The sequence below is a fragment of the Anabas testudineus genome, chromosome 13 (genome assembly GCF_900324465.2).
Source record: "Anabas testudineus chromosome 13, fAnaTes1.2, whole genome shotgun sequence".
Lineage (NCBI taxonomy): Eukaryota > Metazoa > Chordata > Actinopteri > Anabantiformes > Anabantidae > Anabas > Anabas testudineus.
The window spans coordinates 20,074,775-20,089,221 of NC_046622.1; the positions used below are offsets into that span (position 1 = coordinate 20,074,775).

General features: G+C 39.4%; 1 protein-coding gene across 1 annotated transcript; it reads left to right on the plus strand.

Annotated features, from left to right (window-relative positions):
* Nucleotides 1-5,237: 5,237 nt before the first annotated feature.
* LOC113166380 (extracellular calcium-sensing receptor-like) lies at nucleotides 5,238-9,079 on the plus strand. Its single transcript, XM_026366485.1, has 6 exons — nucleotides 5,238-5,428; nucleotides 5,651-5,948; nucleotides 6,091-6,885; nucleotides 7,084-7,311; nucleotides 7,453-7,576; nucleotides 8,166-9,079. Exons 1-6 carry the CDS (start codon nucleotides 5,280-5,282, stop codon nucleotides 9,077-9,079), a joined length of 2,508 nt encoding a protein of 835 aa, XP_026222270.1. The 5' UTR covers nucleotides 5,238-5,279.
* The last annotated feature ends 5,368 nt before the right edge of the window (nucleotides 9,080-14,447 follow it).

Genomic DNA, 14,447 nt, shown 5'->3' on the forward strand with positions numbered 1-14,447 from the left:
AAATTGTGATGGCTAGATAACTTGGTCAGTGCATCTCAAAAAGTGCAGGTCTTGTGGGATATTCCCGGTCTACAGTGGTCAGTGTCTATCAAAAGTGGTTCAAGCAAGGAACAGTGGTAAATTGGTGACAGGGTCACGGGCAGCCAAGGCTTATCTACGCATGTGGGGAGAGTAGCCTGGCCCGTGTGGCCTGACCCAACGAGCTACTGTAGCTCAAACTGCTGAAGAAGTTCTGGTTCTGATAGAAAGGTGTCAGAATACACAGTGCATTATAGTGCATTATAGTTTGTTGTGTATGGCTGCTTAGCCACAGACCAGACAGAGTGCCCATGCTGACCCCTATCCACTTCCAAAAGCACCAACAATGCGCACATGAGCACCATACCATATTCACTGTTTGCGGTGGCCTCTTTCAGCAGGATAATGCACCCTTCCGTAAAGCAAAAATGATTCAGGAATAGTTTAAGGAGCACAATAACAACTTTAAGGTGTTCACTTGGCCTCCAACTTTCCACATTCCTTTATTCTAGATTTCAATATATAGTCAGCTGGTAAGTTACTGGCACTTACAGAGACCTGATCATTCCACCAAACACGGCCACCCCAACTGCACTCTCCACATTTCACTTTTTCTCACACTCGCCCATCAGGAGGGGGCAGGACTGCTCATCAGTGACACCTGGAAGTTTTCCTCCAGGCACCCCAAAGCAGTACCCTGTCACTGGAATATCATGCCGCCATGATTTCTGCACCAGTTACAGTCCATAAGACTGGGCCTGTTTGGAAAACTGGCTTGAAATGTTGCTCTCCCACTTCACCGAAGATGGCACTCCTCTCATCATCTTGGGGAATCTCTGCTACCATACCACCACCACATGACCTCTCTACCCTTGACACAGACACAGCTATTGACTCATTATGCACAACACTTTCAACTTGTCTGAATAATCCCTGCCCTCTCTCTCTGTGGCCTGCCTGTATATCAGCTCATAATTTATGGCTCACTGACCAGATCCGTGCAAAATGCACTACGCTCAGGAGTGGTGAGAGGAAGTGGAGCAAATCCAAGGCTCCATTTGCTAGAGCTGATTGACCTTTCTGGCGTCATTTTCTCACTGTCATGATTTCGGCCTGGCATCAGGCCAAGCTGAGGATTTCCCTCACTGCTCCACCTCACTCTCCCTCTGGACTCCGCCCACCAGCCAGTTCTCTCCCTCTGCTCTTGCCAATCAGCGGCATATTGGACTCACCTGTGTTCCCCTCACACTACATAAGCTCTCCTCAGACCTTCCTCCCCTGTCAGATCGTCGTCATTCCCCCTTCTTGTTTCCCTTCCTGTCTCCAGCCTGTGGTTCCTTGCCTGTTGCTTTCCTTGACTGTTGCCCAACCTTGCCTGCTCCTGCTCACTCCTCCTCAGCCCTGTTTTGCTTCCCCCCCTGCACTCTGGATTTTGTGCTTTCCTCTCTGGATTCCCTGGACTATGTTCCCCCCTCTGAACTCTGGACATTGTTACCTGTTCCCGTGAGTGTTTTCCTGCCATCGAGCAGTGGTTTTTGGTTTTGTACTTTGGTTCCTGTTTTGTTACTTTGTTCTCCGCCATCTGGGTAGTTTTCTGTTGTTACTTTGTCCTCGTGTTTTGCCTGCTTTTGTAGTGTCTGATGACACCCACCTTAGTTTCCCTGTTTTTGTAGTTTCCTATTAAAATCCTGTTTCAGTTAATTCCTGCCTCGTCCCCCTCCCTTAAAACTGTGACACTCACAGCATCACAAATGTAAAAACAGAGTACTACCAGAAAAAAAAAAAGCAACACCGCTGACACCAGGAACGTTTTCTGCACTTTCAAGTCCCTCCTCCACCTCCCTCCAGCTCCCCCCTTCTCTTTTCTCACTTCTGATGACTTAGCCGCCTTCTTTACCAAGGTGGCATCCATCAGCTCCCAGTTCTTTTTTGAACAGAGACATGATACCAACCTCATCTAAGAGCACATCTCTTGCCTCCTTTGCTACTCTGACTCTGCAGCCACCCTCCTCCTCTCAAACCATCCTACCACCTGTTCTCTTGATTCTATCTCCTCCACTCTCCTTCAAACATCTGCATCCCCACTAATCCCAGCCATTACACAAATCATTAACACATCTCTAACAGAAGGCACCCAGATCACTGCACTCCTTGGGGGTCCACACACCCGGGTGTGAGCAACTGACCACATCCCATTGTGCAGGCTTTGGTCATATTGCGTCTTGACTACTGCAATGTCTTACTGACGTGATTACCAGCATGCACCATAATCCAAAATGCAGTTGCACTCTTATTTTTGATGAGCCAAAAAGGGCATGTTACACCACTTTTTACACCTCTGCACTGGCTTCCTGTAGCCGTCCGCATCAGGTTCAAAGACCTGACCTAAGATCAACTCAACAGCACCGGCTTACCCAAACACCCTCATCCTGCTCTACAATCCCACTCACTCACTGCACGCTATGAGCAAAAAACATCTTTCATGATGTCCTAGGGTTACGGGAGAGAGAAAAGCCCTGTAGTTTCCCCTCCATTATATGCCGTGAATAACCATCTTATTCATCCTTGTTCCAAAAGTAAATTTTCTGTCAGAATGTCCATTGATAACCACCAAGAATTCCCTTTCATGTCATCAAATCACCCCAGCTCCCCTTAGTTCTAGGTGCCATCTCTCTTCTAAAACATAACCCTCACCTAGAGTGGAGGTCAGGGAAGAAATTGGGTTAGGCGATAGACTAGATTGACTAGATCGATGATAAGACAATGTTGGATACATAAGATAATGACTAATGACTAAATGCATGAGGCTAGTTATAGAACTGTTGAACTCTCTTTAACCATTGACCATTTGTTGTTGTTGGGATTGTTTTCAGTTGGGATCTCTCCTGTCAGATAGAGTGGCCTGATAACAGTTCCTGACTCTTCACCCATCTCTTTACCCCCACATCGTCCCTCCAATTGTGGTAGTCATCTCTTGTACGGCACCATACCACTTCCTTTCTCCTCCTGAAATCGAGGCTTTAACCAAGTATATTTGCAAGATCCTGAAGCTGAACTCATTCATCCCTCACCAATGCCCCAGACATCTTCCAAACTCAGCTGTTTTAAGTGGTATCAGGTGGGTGTTTTTAGCAGGTGTTTTGTTCAGTCATTGTGATTGCGGTATTTAAGTTAGAAATGTATTCAACCTTGTTTGTCCTACTCGTTTTCATATGTTTTCCCCAACCTCTGGCTCTTGATAACATCAATTTAGTAAATATAGCCTTAGCTTAGGCAGTTGGTTAGTTGGTCTTGTGCTCTTTGTTTCTGTGGTTAGTCCTGTTTTCTTAGCAATTGTTTGTTCCTGCTTTGCAGTTATTGTAATAACCCAATTCGCATTTGGGGAATTCAAGAGAGTTATTTGGCTCTCCCAAATTCTGAGGGTTATTTTTCATTTGTTGGATGATTTTTAATTCTGGCCTTGTGCTGTAATTTTGTTTTCCAAAGTCATAGTGTTCTTCTCCTGTCTGTACAGGGTAAAGCAATTTTTCATTCTTATTTAGATATCTTTAGTTTGTCAGCATTGCTGAGATCCTTAGTTTTGTTTTTCTTTCCCCAGCTTTGTCTCCTTTGCATTTCTACAGCCTGTCTGTTTTTGTACTGTTGTGGAAATTTCTCATCTGCTAGTGAAGAATGAAATAGAGACTTCTGCTGGCCGACAAAGTTTTTTATTCTTTGCAAAGAAGGTCGAACAACACGCGAGAAAGACCCTGAACAAAGGGAAATCAGGGTTTTTATAACTGGGGAACATCCCCAGGTTGGTGCCACCACCTTTTGTCTGCTGTAGGTGTTACCACTGACTTCCTGAGATGTGGGTTTGCAGGAGTTTACCGCAGGATTTCACACCCAGGTGACAGTTCCTGAGAGGCTCAGACAGCATGATCAAAAGACAAAATTTGTTTTTATACTTTGGTGAGAAAACAGAATGTTGGTTGTCTGAGGAAGTTAGATACCAGAAGATACAAAGCTTAAATTCCCATTACAGTACTGAATTTATTTGTGAATAAAATTATCAGAATGCATACCGTCTAGCTTGTCTTTCTGCATTTGGATCCTCTAGTTTGCACGTGCATAACAATAGGTCTCAATGCAAAAATGTAGATTATTCTTTAAAAGTCATCGGACAAATTTTTTTTATTCGGAGACTGATTGAAATTGAATTGTTTGTAAATTGCATGAAATTGTGTTTTTCCTTGATAAAACAAAGAAATTTGTAAGTGATTTAAAATTTTTGCCTGTATAATTGAATGTCACCTTTTGAAATAGTTTATGGTTATTGTCCTCCCTTTGTTTCCCATCCTAAACCCTGTCATGATTTGAATCTCGTGTTTTGGATTACAAACCTTTGGATTGTGTACTTGCCTTTTTGTTTATTCTGTGCTGTTTTGTTTTACCTGCTGGGTTTGGGTAGTGGTTTTATTGTTCCCTGTCTCCTGTGGATCTCCCTCCTGTTTCGTACTCACCTGCTGGACTAGGACTCCCAGAATCCTCTGCTTTAGTTTCTGCCTCTCCACTTACCCCACCCCCCTGCTCAGCATTTCTATTCCCTAGACCAGGAGCAACTTGTGCCCAGGCTGACCCCTCCGAGTTCCTGTTTCCCTCATCTTGACCAGAGCCATTTAAAATATCTTGTTGTGTTTTTCTTGAACCCAACTGGTGTAAAAATCTTAAATTGTTTTGTTTGCTTTCTATCTTGACTAAAATATAAGTTTGTGACAATTGCAAATTACAGCAGCAAAGTCCCAACTTTTTTTAAAATTCAGGTTGTAAGTTGCAAAATGTAAAAGTAGATAACCTTCACACATTTTTTGTTTTAAATTAATACTTCTACCATATGTATACCATTTATACAATCTGTATAAATATTAATGAGCTATATTAATAATTTCATTTTTAAAAAATACAGCTTATGATGACACCTACAGCAAGAATTTAAATCGCTGCAATCCAAGAACATACAGTAGTTAGTATCCTCCTACCTTCCTCCCACCCCACCTTCTATACAGTGGTGCTGGTCCACAGAGATAAAACATTACTGTTTTGTAAGGTCATCCAATATGTATAAATACGAACACAAGCTTTTCAACGACATTGGGGTACATATGATTTCACCCAATGGTGTATGTCTCTGAGACATTATGACATACACAACAAGGCAGCCAGAGTGTAGCTGGTCACTTTTACAGCTGTGGTTGGTGCTATCTTTCTGTCAAGCAGAGGATATGGTGTGCAGGCGAAGAGCTGATCCTGAGAACCCCCAGTTATCTAAAGATGGCGACATCATACTAGGGGCAATCTTCTCTTTCCACAGCAGCTGGAGAGACAGACAGGATACCTACACACAAAAACCAATGCCACTGGAATGCATCAGGTAAGTTAGCTGTAATAAACTTTTGAAATGTAATATATATTTAAAAAAGATTTGCACATATAAAAAGTATGTACAAAAGTTTTTTAATTTTAATGATTTAATTTAGACAAAATATTTCCTGATATGTGTATTAAGACTATAACATGCTTTAATTTATAATTGTATTTATTCTATTTCAACGTTGGAACTGGAAATACAAATATTTAAAATGTGTGCTTAAAGTTTGAATTTCAGAGCATTCCAGTTTGCTCAGGCTATGCTTTTTGCCATTGAGGAGATTAATAACAGCACAGACCTACTACCTGGCATCTCTCTGGGATATAAAATGTATGATACTTGTGGCTCTACAGCTATAAGTGTGAGAGTTGCACTGGCTTTGGCTAATGGTAACGAAGTTGTGTCTGCACCCTCAGAGGCTTCATGTACCAGAAATTCACAAGTGCAGGCAATTATGGGAGAAACCGCTTCCTCTCCTTGCATGGCTGTAGCTACTGTCATCGGACCCTTTCATATTCCAGAGGTCAGTAAGACTAGTGAATTTCAAATTATACTCTATAAAATCTGCAAGCTGTTACTCTAGTTATAAAAAGTACATTTGATTTTTTTAAAAGCTTTATATTTTACATTTTTATCTTTGAGAGGTAATTTCTTTTATGTTTTAGATCAGTCCCTTTGCCACCTGTGCTTGTCTCAGTGACAAAACCAAGTACCCATCCTTCCTCAGAACAATACCCAGTGACTATTATCAGAGCAGAGCTCTGGCTCAGTTGGTCAAGCACTTTGGTTGGACTTGGGTTGGAGCTATTAGATCCAATGATGATTATGGCAATAATGGTATGGCCACATTCACAGAAACTGCACAGCAACTGGGAATCTGTCTGGAGTATTCTGTGTCTTTCTTTAGAACAGATCCACCAAACAAAATACAGAACATAATTGAAATTATCAAGCTTTCAACTTCTAAGGTGATTGTTGCTTTCCTCTCTTTTTTGGATTTGGATGTGCTACTTTATAAGTTGTCTCACCACAATCTTACTGGGTACCAGTGGGTAGGCACTGAAGGCTGGATATTTGATTCCCAAACTGCAAAAATGGATAAGCAGCACATTTTGGATGGTGCCATAGGCTTGTCCATCCCCAAAGCACATGTCAGCAGCATGAGAGAGTTTATATTAAATGTGAAGCCACTCAATTCTTTTGGTTATATAATATTCACAGAGTTCTGGGAAGCATTATTTGACTGTAAGTTCAAACAGTTAAATTCATCAAGAGACAATCAGAGTGAATGTACTGGTCATGAAGATCTAAGTGGATTGCAACACAGCTTCACTGATATGTCACTTATGCCCATATTTAATAATATCTATAAAGGAGTGTATGCTGTAGCTCATGCACTTCATAGAATTCTTGGCTGTAATGAAACATGCAATGACATGGTACAGCTAGATCCATTCATGGTGAGTAAATATCTAATTACATACTGCAACATTTTGCAACAAATAGCAAAATACTTTTTACAACATTTTGAAACATGGATTGCTGCACACATCTTCAGTCTTTGTGCTGACCCAACAGGGCCTATTAATAATAATAATAACAATAATATATATCATATTTCACTGAACACATAAATAAATTAATACATACTGTTTTAGATTTTACAGCACGTAAGAAAGATTCATTTTAAAACAAAGGAAGGAGAAGAAGTTTACTTTAATGAGAATGGAGACCCACCAGCAAAGTATGAAATTATAAACTGGCAGCCAACAGAAAATGGTGTTGTGGACTTTGTCACAGTTGGTCTTTATGATGCATCTTTACCTGCAGACAAACAGCTGAGTCTGCAAAATAAATCTTTAGTTTGGGCACAGAACTCAAAACAGGTAACCTGAGCCTATTATTTGATTCTATCAATTATAGTATAAACGTCTTTATATTGCATCAAAAATAATAAGGTTTGCAAAGACAGCAGCTTTTCAAAGTGAGTTTCATGCGTTTTTCTCAGATTCATGTTGTTCATGCAGGTTCCTGTGTCAGTTTGCAGTGAGAAATGTCCACCAGGAACTCGCAAGGTTCTCCAGAAAGGAAAGCCTGTCTGCTGTTATGACTGTATAAGATGCGCAGAGGGAGAAATAAGCAACACTACAGGTCTTGCAATACTTTTGTTAGGTTTTGCACTTTAGTAAACCACAGAAGCAGTTATCCTAAGATGCAAATCATATGAAATGTAATAGTTCTATTTTCTAATTTCCAAATTAAGATGACATTACAATGTATATTCATTCTGTGGTTGATTTAAATTTTTTACAAGATAGAAATGTCTTTTACTTTACTTAAATGACAAGTCAGAGTCAACAGACAGGTCAAGTTTGTGTTGTTTCCAGCTCCAGAGCCCGATTTTTTGTAGATGGACTAAAAGGTTAGCAAGGTTAGGATAATATTGTTCATGATTTCTTTGATCTGAGACCTGATGGTCTTCCAAAGTCATATTGAACTTGTTTACTTGGGAACTCATCCACAAACTCAAAACTTCTCGGGTACAGTTATAAACAAGTCAAGCTCTTCAACCTCTTTTAACAATGCCAGCACCAGCAAGTCCACAATTATTGGTAGTGGGAACCACACAATATTATGATATATGTATGTAGAAATGTACTGTTGGATATGCATACAATCATTGTGAAAAGAAACTATTGAAACTAAAACATTAAATAAGTTAACAACTATTACTTTTCAGATTCTATCACCTGTGTGCGATGTCAGCCTGAATTCTGGTCCAATGACAGAAGAGATGCCTGTGTAAAGAAGGAAGCAGAGTTTCTATCATTTGAAGAAATTATGGGAGCACTGCTCACTGCAGCATCTTTATTTGGAACATGCATGACTGCTGTTGTAGCATTCATCTTCTTCAGATACAGGAAAACTCCTATTGTCAGGGCCAACAACTCTGAGCTGAGCTTCCTGCTGCTCTTCTCCTTGACCCTGTGTTTCCTGTGTTCTCTGACCTTTATCGGCCGACCCTCTGAGTGGTCCTGCATGCTGAGACACACAGCATTCGGCATCACCTTTGTCCTCTGCATCTCTTGTGTTCTGGGGAAAACTATGGTGGTGTTAATAGCCTTCAAGGCCTCACTTCCAGGCAGTAATGTGATGAAATGGTTTGGACCAACACAGCAGAGACTCAGTGTTCTGGCTTTCACTCTCATCCAGGTTGTAATATGTATCCTCTGGTTAACAATTTCTCCTCCTTTTCCATTTAAGAACTTTAAAGAAATCAAAGACAAAATCATCTTAGAATGTGCTCTGGGTTCAACTGTAGGATTTTGGGCTGTACTTGGGTACATAGGCCTTCTGGCCTCTTTCTGTTTCATTCTTGCTTTTCTGGCTCGGAAACTACCTGATAACTTCAATGAGGCCAAATTTATCACCTTCAGCATGTTGATCTTCTGTGCAGTGTGGATCACTTTTATTCCAGCTTATGTCAGCTCTCCTGGGAAGTTCAGTGTTGCTGTAGAGATATTTGCTATTCTGGCCTCCAGTTTTGGACTGTTAATTTGTATTTTTATTCCAAAATGTTACATTATCTTACTGAGACCAGAGAAGAACACAAAAAAGAATATGATGGGGAAAGGAGCATCAAAGACAATCTGAGATATATATATATATATATATAGAAATCATTGACTGCAAAGACATTCTACCATCTAAATTTATTTGTAACAGCTCCATTGTACCACTGCAATACCTTTCTGCTCTGGACAAAATCTACATCAAAGACAAAAACATGTTTGACTGAAGCTGTAGTGAACAAATCAAATGCAAATAGATCAGCACAACTAATGTTACAAGTGGTTCCTAAGAATAGACAACTTTTATTGACTACTTAAATGTATATGTGCTTGAGATAGAAGACATGAAACACTTGAACTGGATAGAGATTTGGTAAGTGTCACAATTTATTGCATTTTTAAAAATAGCTAAGTCAAGCAGTCAGGGACATGCCTGGAGGAAAAAAGTATGCGCTGAACAGAAGCACGAGGGTGGGTCAGTGATGTTCTGGGGCTGTTTTGCCTTCTCTGGAATTGGAAACCTGCAATATGTGGTGGGCAAGAAGACTTGCAGACGACCTCCTGGAATATGTTAAAGTTGCTGTCACAATAACCTGACTAGAACCAGGATTTGAAGAAGGCAGTTTAAATACACAGGCCTAAGAATATTTGACTGGGCGTAATTGCCATCAGTAGTCATTAAAAGTTGCATTTTGTGCTGAATTTGAAGGAACAACATGCAACAGTAGTTGGGCTGAGCTATTTTAATTGCTCTTGCTTAAGTTGTTAAGTGCAAACAAGCTGAAAGTTTGTATATTTTGGCACATACCTCATTTGCAATGGGGCATTAATAATTTTGAGAGCAACTGTAATTCAGGAAATAATCCTATGTGTCATATAAAAGGTTCAAACAGCCTAAGTCTTACAAGTGCTAACAATTTTTTTTCTTTCCCATGCATTTAAATTAAGAACAGGTAATTTTTTTACATTGTCACATAACAACTTACATATTATATTTAACTTGTGTTTACAATGTTTGGACTGGAGACCTTAAAACTGTCATGGAAGAAAACGACCTCACGACCTTGCGGAACCTGCTCTCTATTTGCAACATGGTGTTGTGGTGCACTCTTGTGGCAGAAATTATTACAAAATCAAACAATTAAAATCAAATCACCTTTTCCACAATTTTATTGCTGTTGTTGTTGTAGTGAATAATTTTTTTTTTTTTTAAAAAGGAAGTGTAGGAAATTAGCAAGGCTAAAACCTTTTATTCAGGTAATAAATATAAGATAGGAGATTACAACAATAGATCAGACTAAACAGATCACCAGCATTTTATTGTTTTCACTTGCCACTCAGAGTTACAATACGAAAGACTGATGTGTCAGCTGCAACGGGCTGTATTCAATTCAATTCAATTCAATTCAATTTTATTTGTATAGCGCCAATTTACAACAGAAGTTATCTCAAGGCACTTTACAGTGTAAGGTTTAAGACCTTACAGAAAATATTTATACAAAAAATTATAGAGAAAACCCAACAATCCCATTTGAGCAAGCTTTAGGCAACAGTGGAGAGGAAAAACTCCCTTTAGAGGAAGAAACCTCCAGCAGAACCAGGCTCATAGTGGGCGGCCATCTGCCTTGACCGGTTGGGGTGAGTGGAAAGAGAAGAGAGAAAAGAACAGCAGGCAATAAAGACAACAACAAGCATCAAGAACATTGGGCAGATGAACTGGATTCTGGAGATGTACAGCTCCAGGCCGAGGATACCTGCAGAAAAGTACAGAGAGAGGGAGACAGAGAGGAGGAAACACAACTAAAAGAGAGAGAAGACACAAAGTTAATGACATGCAATGGTGGCATTTGCATTGATACAGGAGAAAGGAGAGAGGAGAGGAGCTCAGTTTATCAGTAGAGGTCCCCCAGCAGAATAACCTATATCAGCATAACTAAGAGATGGTTCAGAGTCACCTGATCCATCTCTAACTATAAGCTTTATAAAAAAGGAAAGTTTTAAGTCTAGTCTTAAATGTAGAGACGGTGTCTGCCTCCAGAACCTGAACTGGGAGCTGGTTCCACAGGAGAGGGGCTTGGTAGCTAAAGGCTCTGCCTCCCATTCTACATTTGGAAACTCTAGGAACCACAAGTAAACCTGCAGTCTGAGAACGGAGAGTTCTGCTTGGAAGATAAGGAACTATGAGGTCTTTAAGATAAGATTGAGCCTGATTATTAAGGGATTTATAAGTTAGGAGAAGAATTTTAAATTCAATTCTGGATTTAACAGGGAGCCAATGGAGAGAAGCTAACGTTGGAGAAATATGATCTCTCTTGCTAATTCCAGTCAGAACTCTGGCTGCAGCATTTTGGATTAACTGGAGGCTCTTTAATGAGTTATTGGGACATCCTATTAATAATGAATTACAATAGTCCAGTCTGGAAGTAACAAATGCATGGACTAGTTTTTCAGCATCACTTTGGGACAGGATGCTCCTAATTTTAGCAATGTTTCTTAGGTGAAAAAAGGCAGTTCTAGAGATTTCTTTTATGTATGAAGTGAAGGAGATATCCTGATCAAAGATAACTCCGAGGTTTCTTACAGTATTACTTGAGGCCAGAACTAAGTCATCAATGGTGAGAATGTGTTTAGACATAGTGTCTCTGAGATTTTTAGGCCCAAACAGTATAACCTCTGTCTTGTCCGGATTTAGGAGAAGGAAATTGGAGGTCATCCAGGCCTTTATGTCTTTTAAGCATTCCTGAAGTTTGACTAATTGATTAGTTTCTCCTGGTTTCATAGATAAATATAGCTGGGTATCATCTGCATAACAATGGAAATTTATAGAGTGTTTCCTAATAATATTGCCTATAGGGGACATATATAACGTGAAAAGAATCGGTCCAAGCACAGATCCCTGTGGAACTCCATAGCTGACTTTGCTGTGCATGGAAGACTCATCATTAACATGTACAAACTGAAATCTGTCCGATAGATACGATTTAAACCACTCTAGTGCTGTTCCTTTGATTCCAATGACATGTTCCAGTCTGTGTAATAAAATGTTGTGATCTATAGTGTCGAATGCAGCACTAAGATCTAACAAGATGAGTATAGAATACTATACTCATCTAATACTAATAGAAGATCATTAGTGACCTTTACCAGTGCTGTTTCTGTACTATGATGTACTCTAAATCCTGACTGGAAATCTTCATACAAGTTATTGCTACGCAGGTGGTCGTACAATTGCTTAGAAACTATCTTTTCAAGGATTTTAGAGATAAAGGGCAGATTGGATATTGGTCTATAATTCGCTAAGACCCCTGAGTCCAGAGTAGGCTTTTTGAGTAGGGGCTTGACTACAGCAACCTTAAAAGCCTGTGGTACGTAGCCTATTTGTAAAGACAGATTGATCTGATCTAATATGGACGTGCTGATCAAAGGTAAGACATCCTTGAGGAGTCTAGTCGGGATGGAATCTAAGACACATGTTGATGGTTTAGAGGAATTAATTACTGAAATTAATTCAGAATGATCTACAGGGAGGAAGCAGTCTAAGTACGAGCGTGGATCTAGAGTTGTTGTACAATCCATGCTATATGCAGGGATGATCTGATCAATTTTTTCTCTAATAGTTATGATTTTATTTGTAAAGAAATTCATGAAGTCATTGCTGCTGAGAGTTGAGGGAATACTAGGGTCAACCGAGCTATGACTCTTTGTCAGCCTGGCTACAGTGCTGAAAAGAAACCTAGGGTTGTTCTTATTTGCCTCTATTAATGAGGAGTAATATGAAGTTCTAGCTTTACGCAGGGCTTTTTTATATATTATTAAACTATCTTTCCAGGCTAGGCAATATTCATCTAAATTGGTGGAACGCCACCTCCTTTCCAGCTTACGTGATTTCTGCTTTAACCTTCCTCTTATGTTAGCTTTCTGTTACCATGCCTTATGCTAACGGGTCGGTTTTGACCCGCATCTTAAATCAGCTATAAAATACACAAAAAACATTATTTATCATTCAAACATTTTTGGATCTCTTGGTTATATTGTTAGGCTTCCTCATCCATGAAATTATTAGTTTCAATGTTTTTGGTCTGGGCTTTTTTACCTTTTTTTTCAGTATACTCCTAAATTTCGATTTTTGAAATATGGTAAAATGTACCTCAAAAAAATCACATTAATAAATAAAAGGTTGTTTTGTTACTTTACTATCATTGGGGGACATTACAACACATCTCTTTAATTATTTTTAAATTTAATTTTGTTTAATTAATTTATTTATTAATATTATTACCAATCGTAGCACTTATGGTGTTGGGGTCAGTTTCGACCCGTAGACATTAGCTTCAAGAAAAGGAGAAAAAATTAATTTTTTCTATCACTTACAAAACTAAATATAAATACAAATGAAAAGCAGAACAAGTCAGAACAACAAATATAGATTTGCAAGCAAACAAACAAAAAACAAACAGACAAATCTAGTCTCTGTGTTTAGATGCATGTGTGGCAAAAAGTGTCACTCTTAGTGTGTTCTTTGCAAAGATATTTCTTGCAGTTGATATACAGCACATTTGTCTTTTTGTATTTACTATTTGGGCAGATCTGATACATTTTTCTTTTAGAATCAGGTGGCCTGAGTGGAATTGTATCTCTGGCTGATCTGGTTGGTGTTGATGCATGGCTAGCTGAGGATGACGATGAAGGTGCTTTTTGTGGTACTGATGTGGTGGACATAGTGCTATCTGACCTAGGCTGCAGCATCTATCATGTGGGACCCTTTCCCTTCGCGCAGTGTGCGACTTGACAAGGGAGATTCCCAGCTCCTCAAGAAACATTCTTCCCTTTTTTTTTTTTTGTTGCATTCTGTGGGTCCACAATACAAATGCATTATATGCAGACACGTCAAGGAGGTTGTAAAACACAACCGTTGGCCATCTCCTAATCCTGCACTGGCAAGTATAGGTGGCAGTCAGCTTGTCCAGGTTATCCACTCCTCCTTTTTTTTTTGTTATAGTCAAGAATAATTGCCGTTTTTTTGTCACTTCTTGCTGATACAGCTACATCTTTGCGAAGAGTAGACATAAGTATCATACTTCAACAGTGGTAGTGTCTGTACAGGCAAAGTGAAGCCCTATTCTTCACCTGCAAGATCACATCTTGCTGTAGTATCTCTGTTTTCAAATCTGATGACTCTTGATATCATTTGGAACATCTGAAGTGACATTGTTGGCCAACAAAAAAAAAACTTCAGATTTGTTTGTTTGTTTTTGTGCAGGTAAACACAGCACATGATTGGAAGAAGAGCTGGCTGTTAGTGTTTGGGCTGAAATTGAACTTATAAGTTATTAGTTTTGACTTTTTTATTGATTTAAAATCTTACACTTTAGTAGCGGGTCAAAACCGACCCTAACAACACAAACGCTATAATTTCAATAGGAAGATTTTATAATTTGGTTAGATTTTAT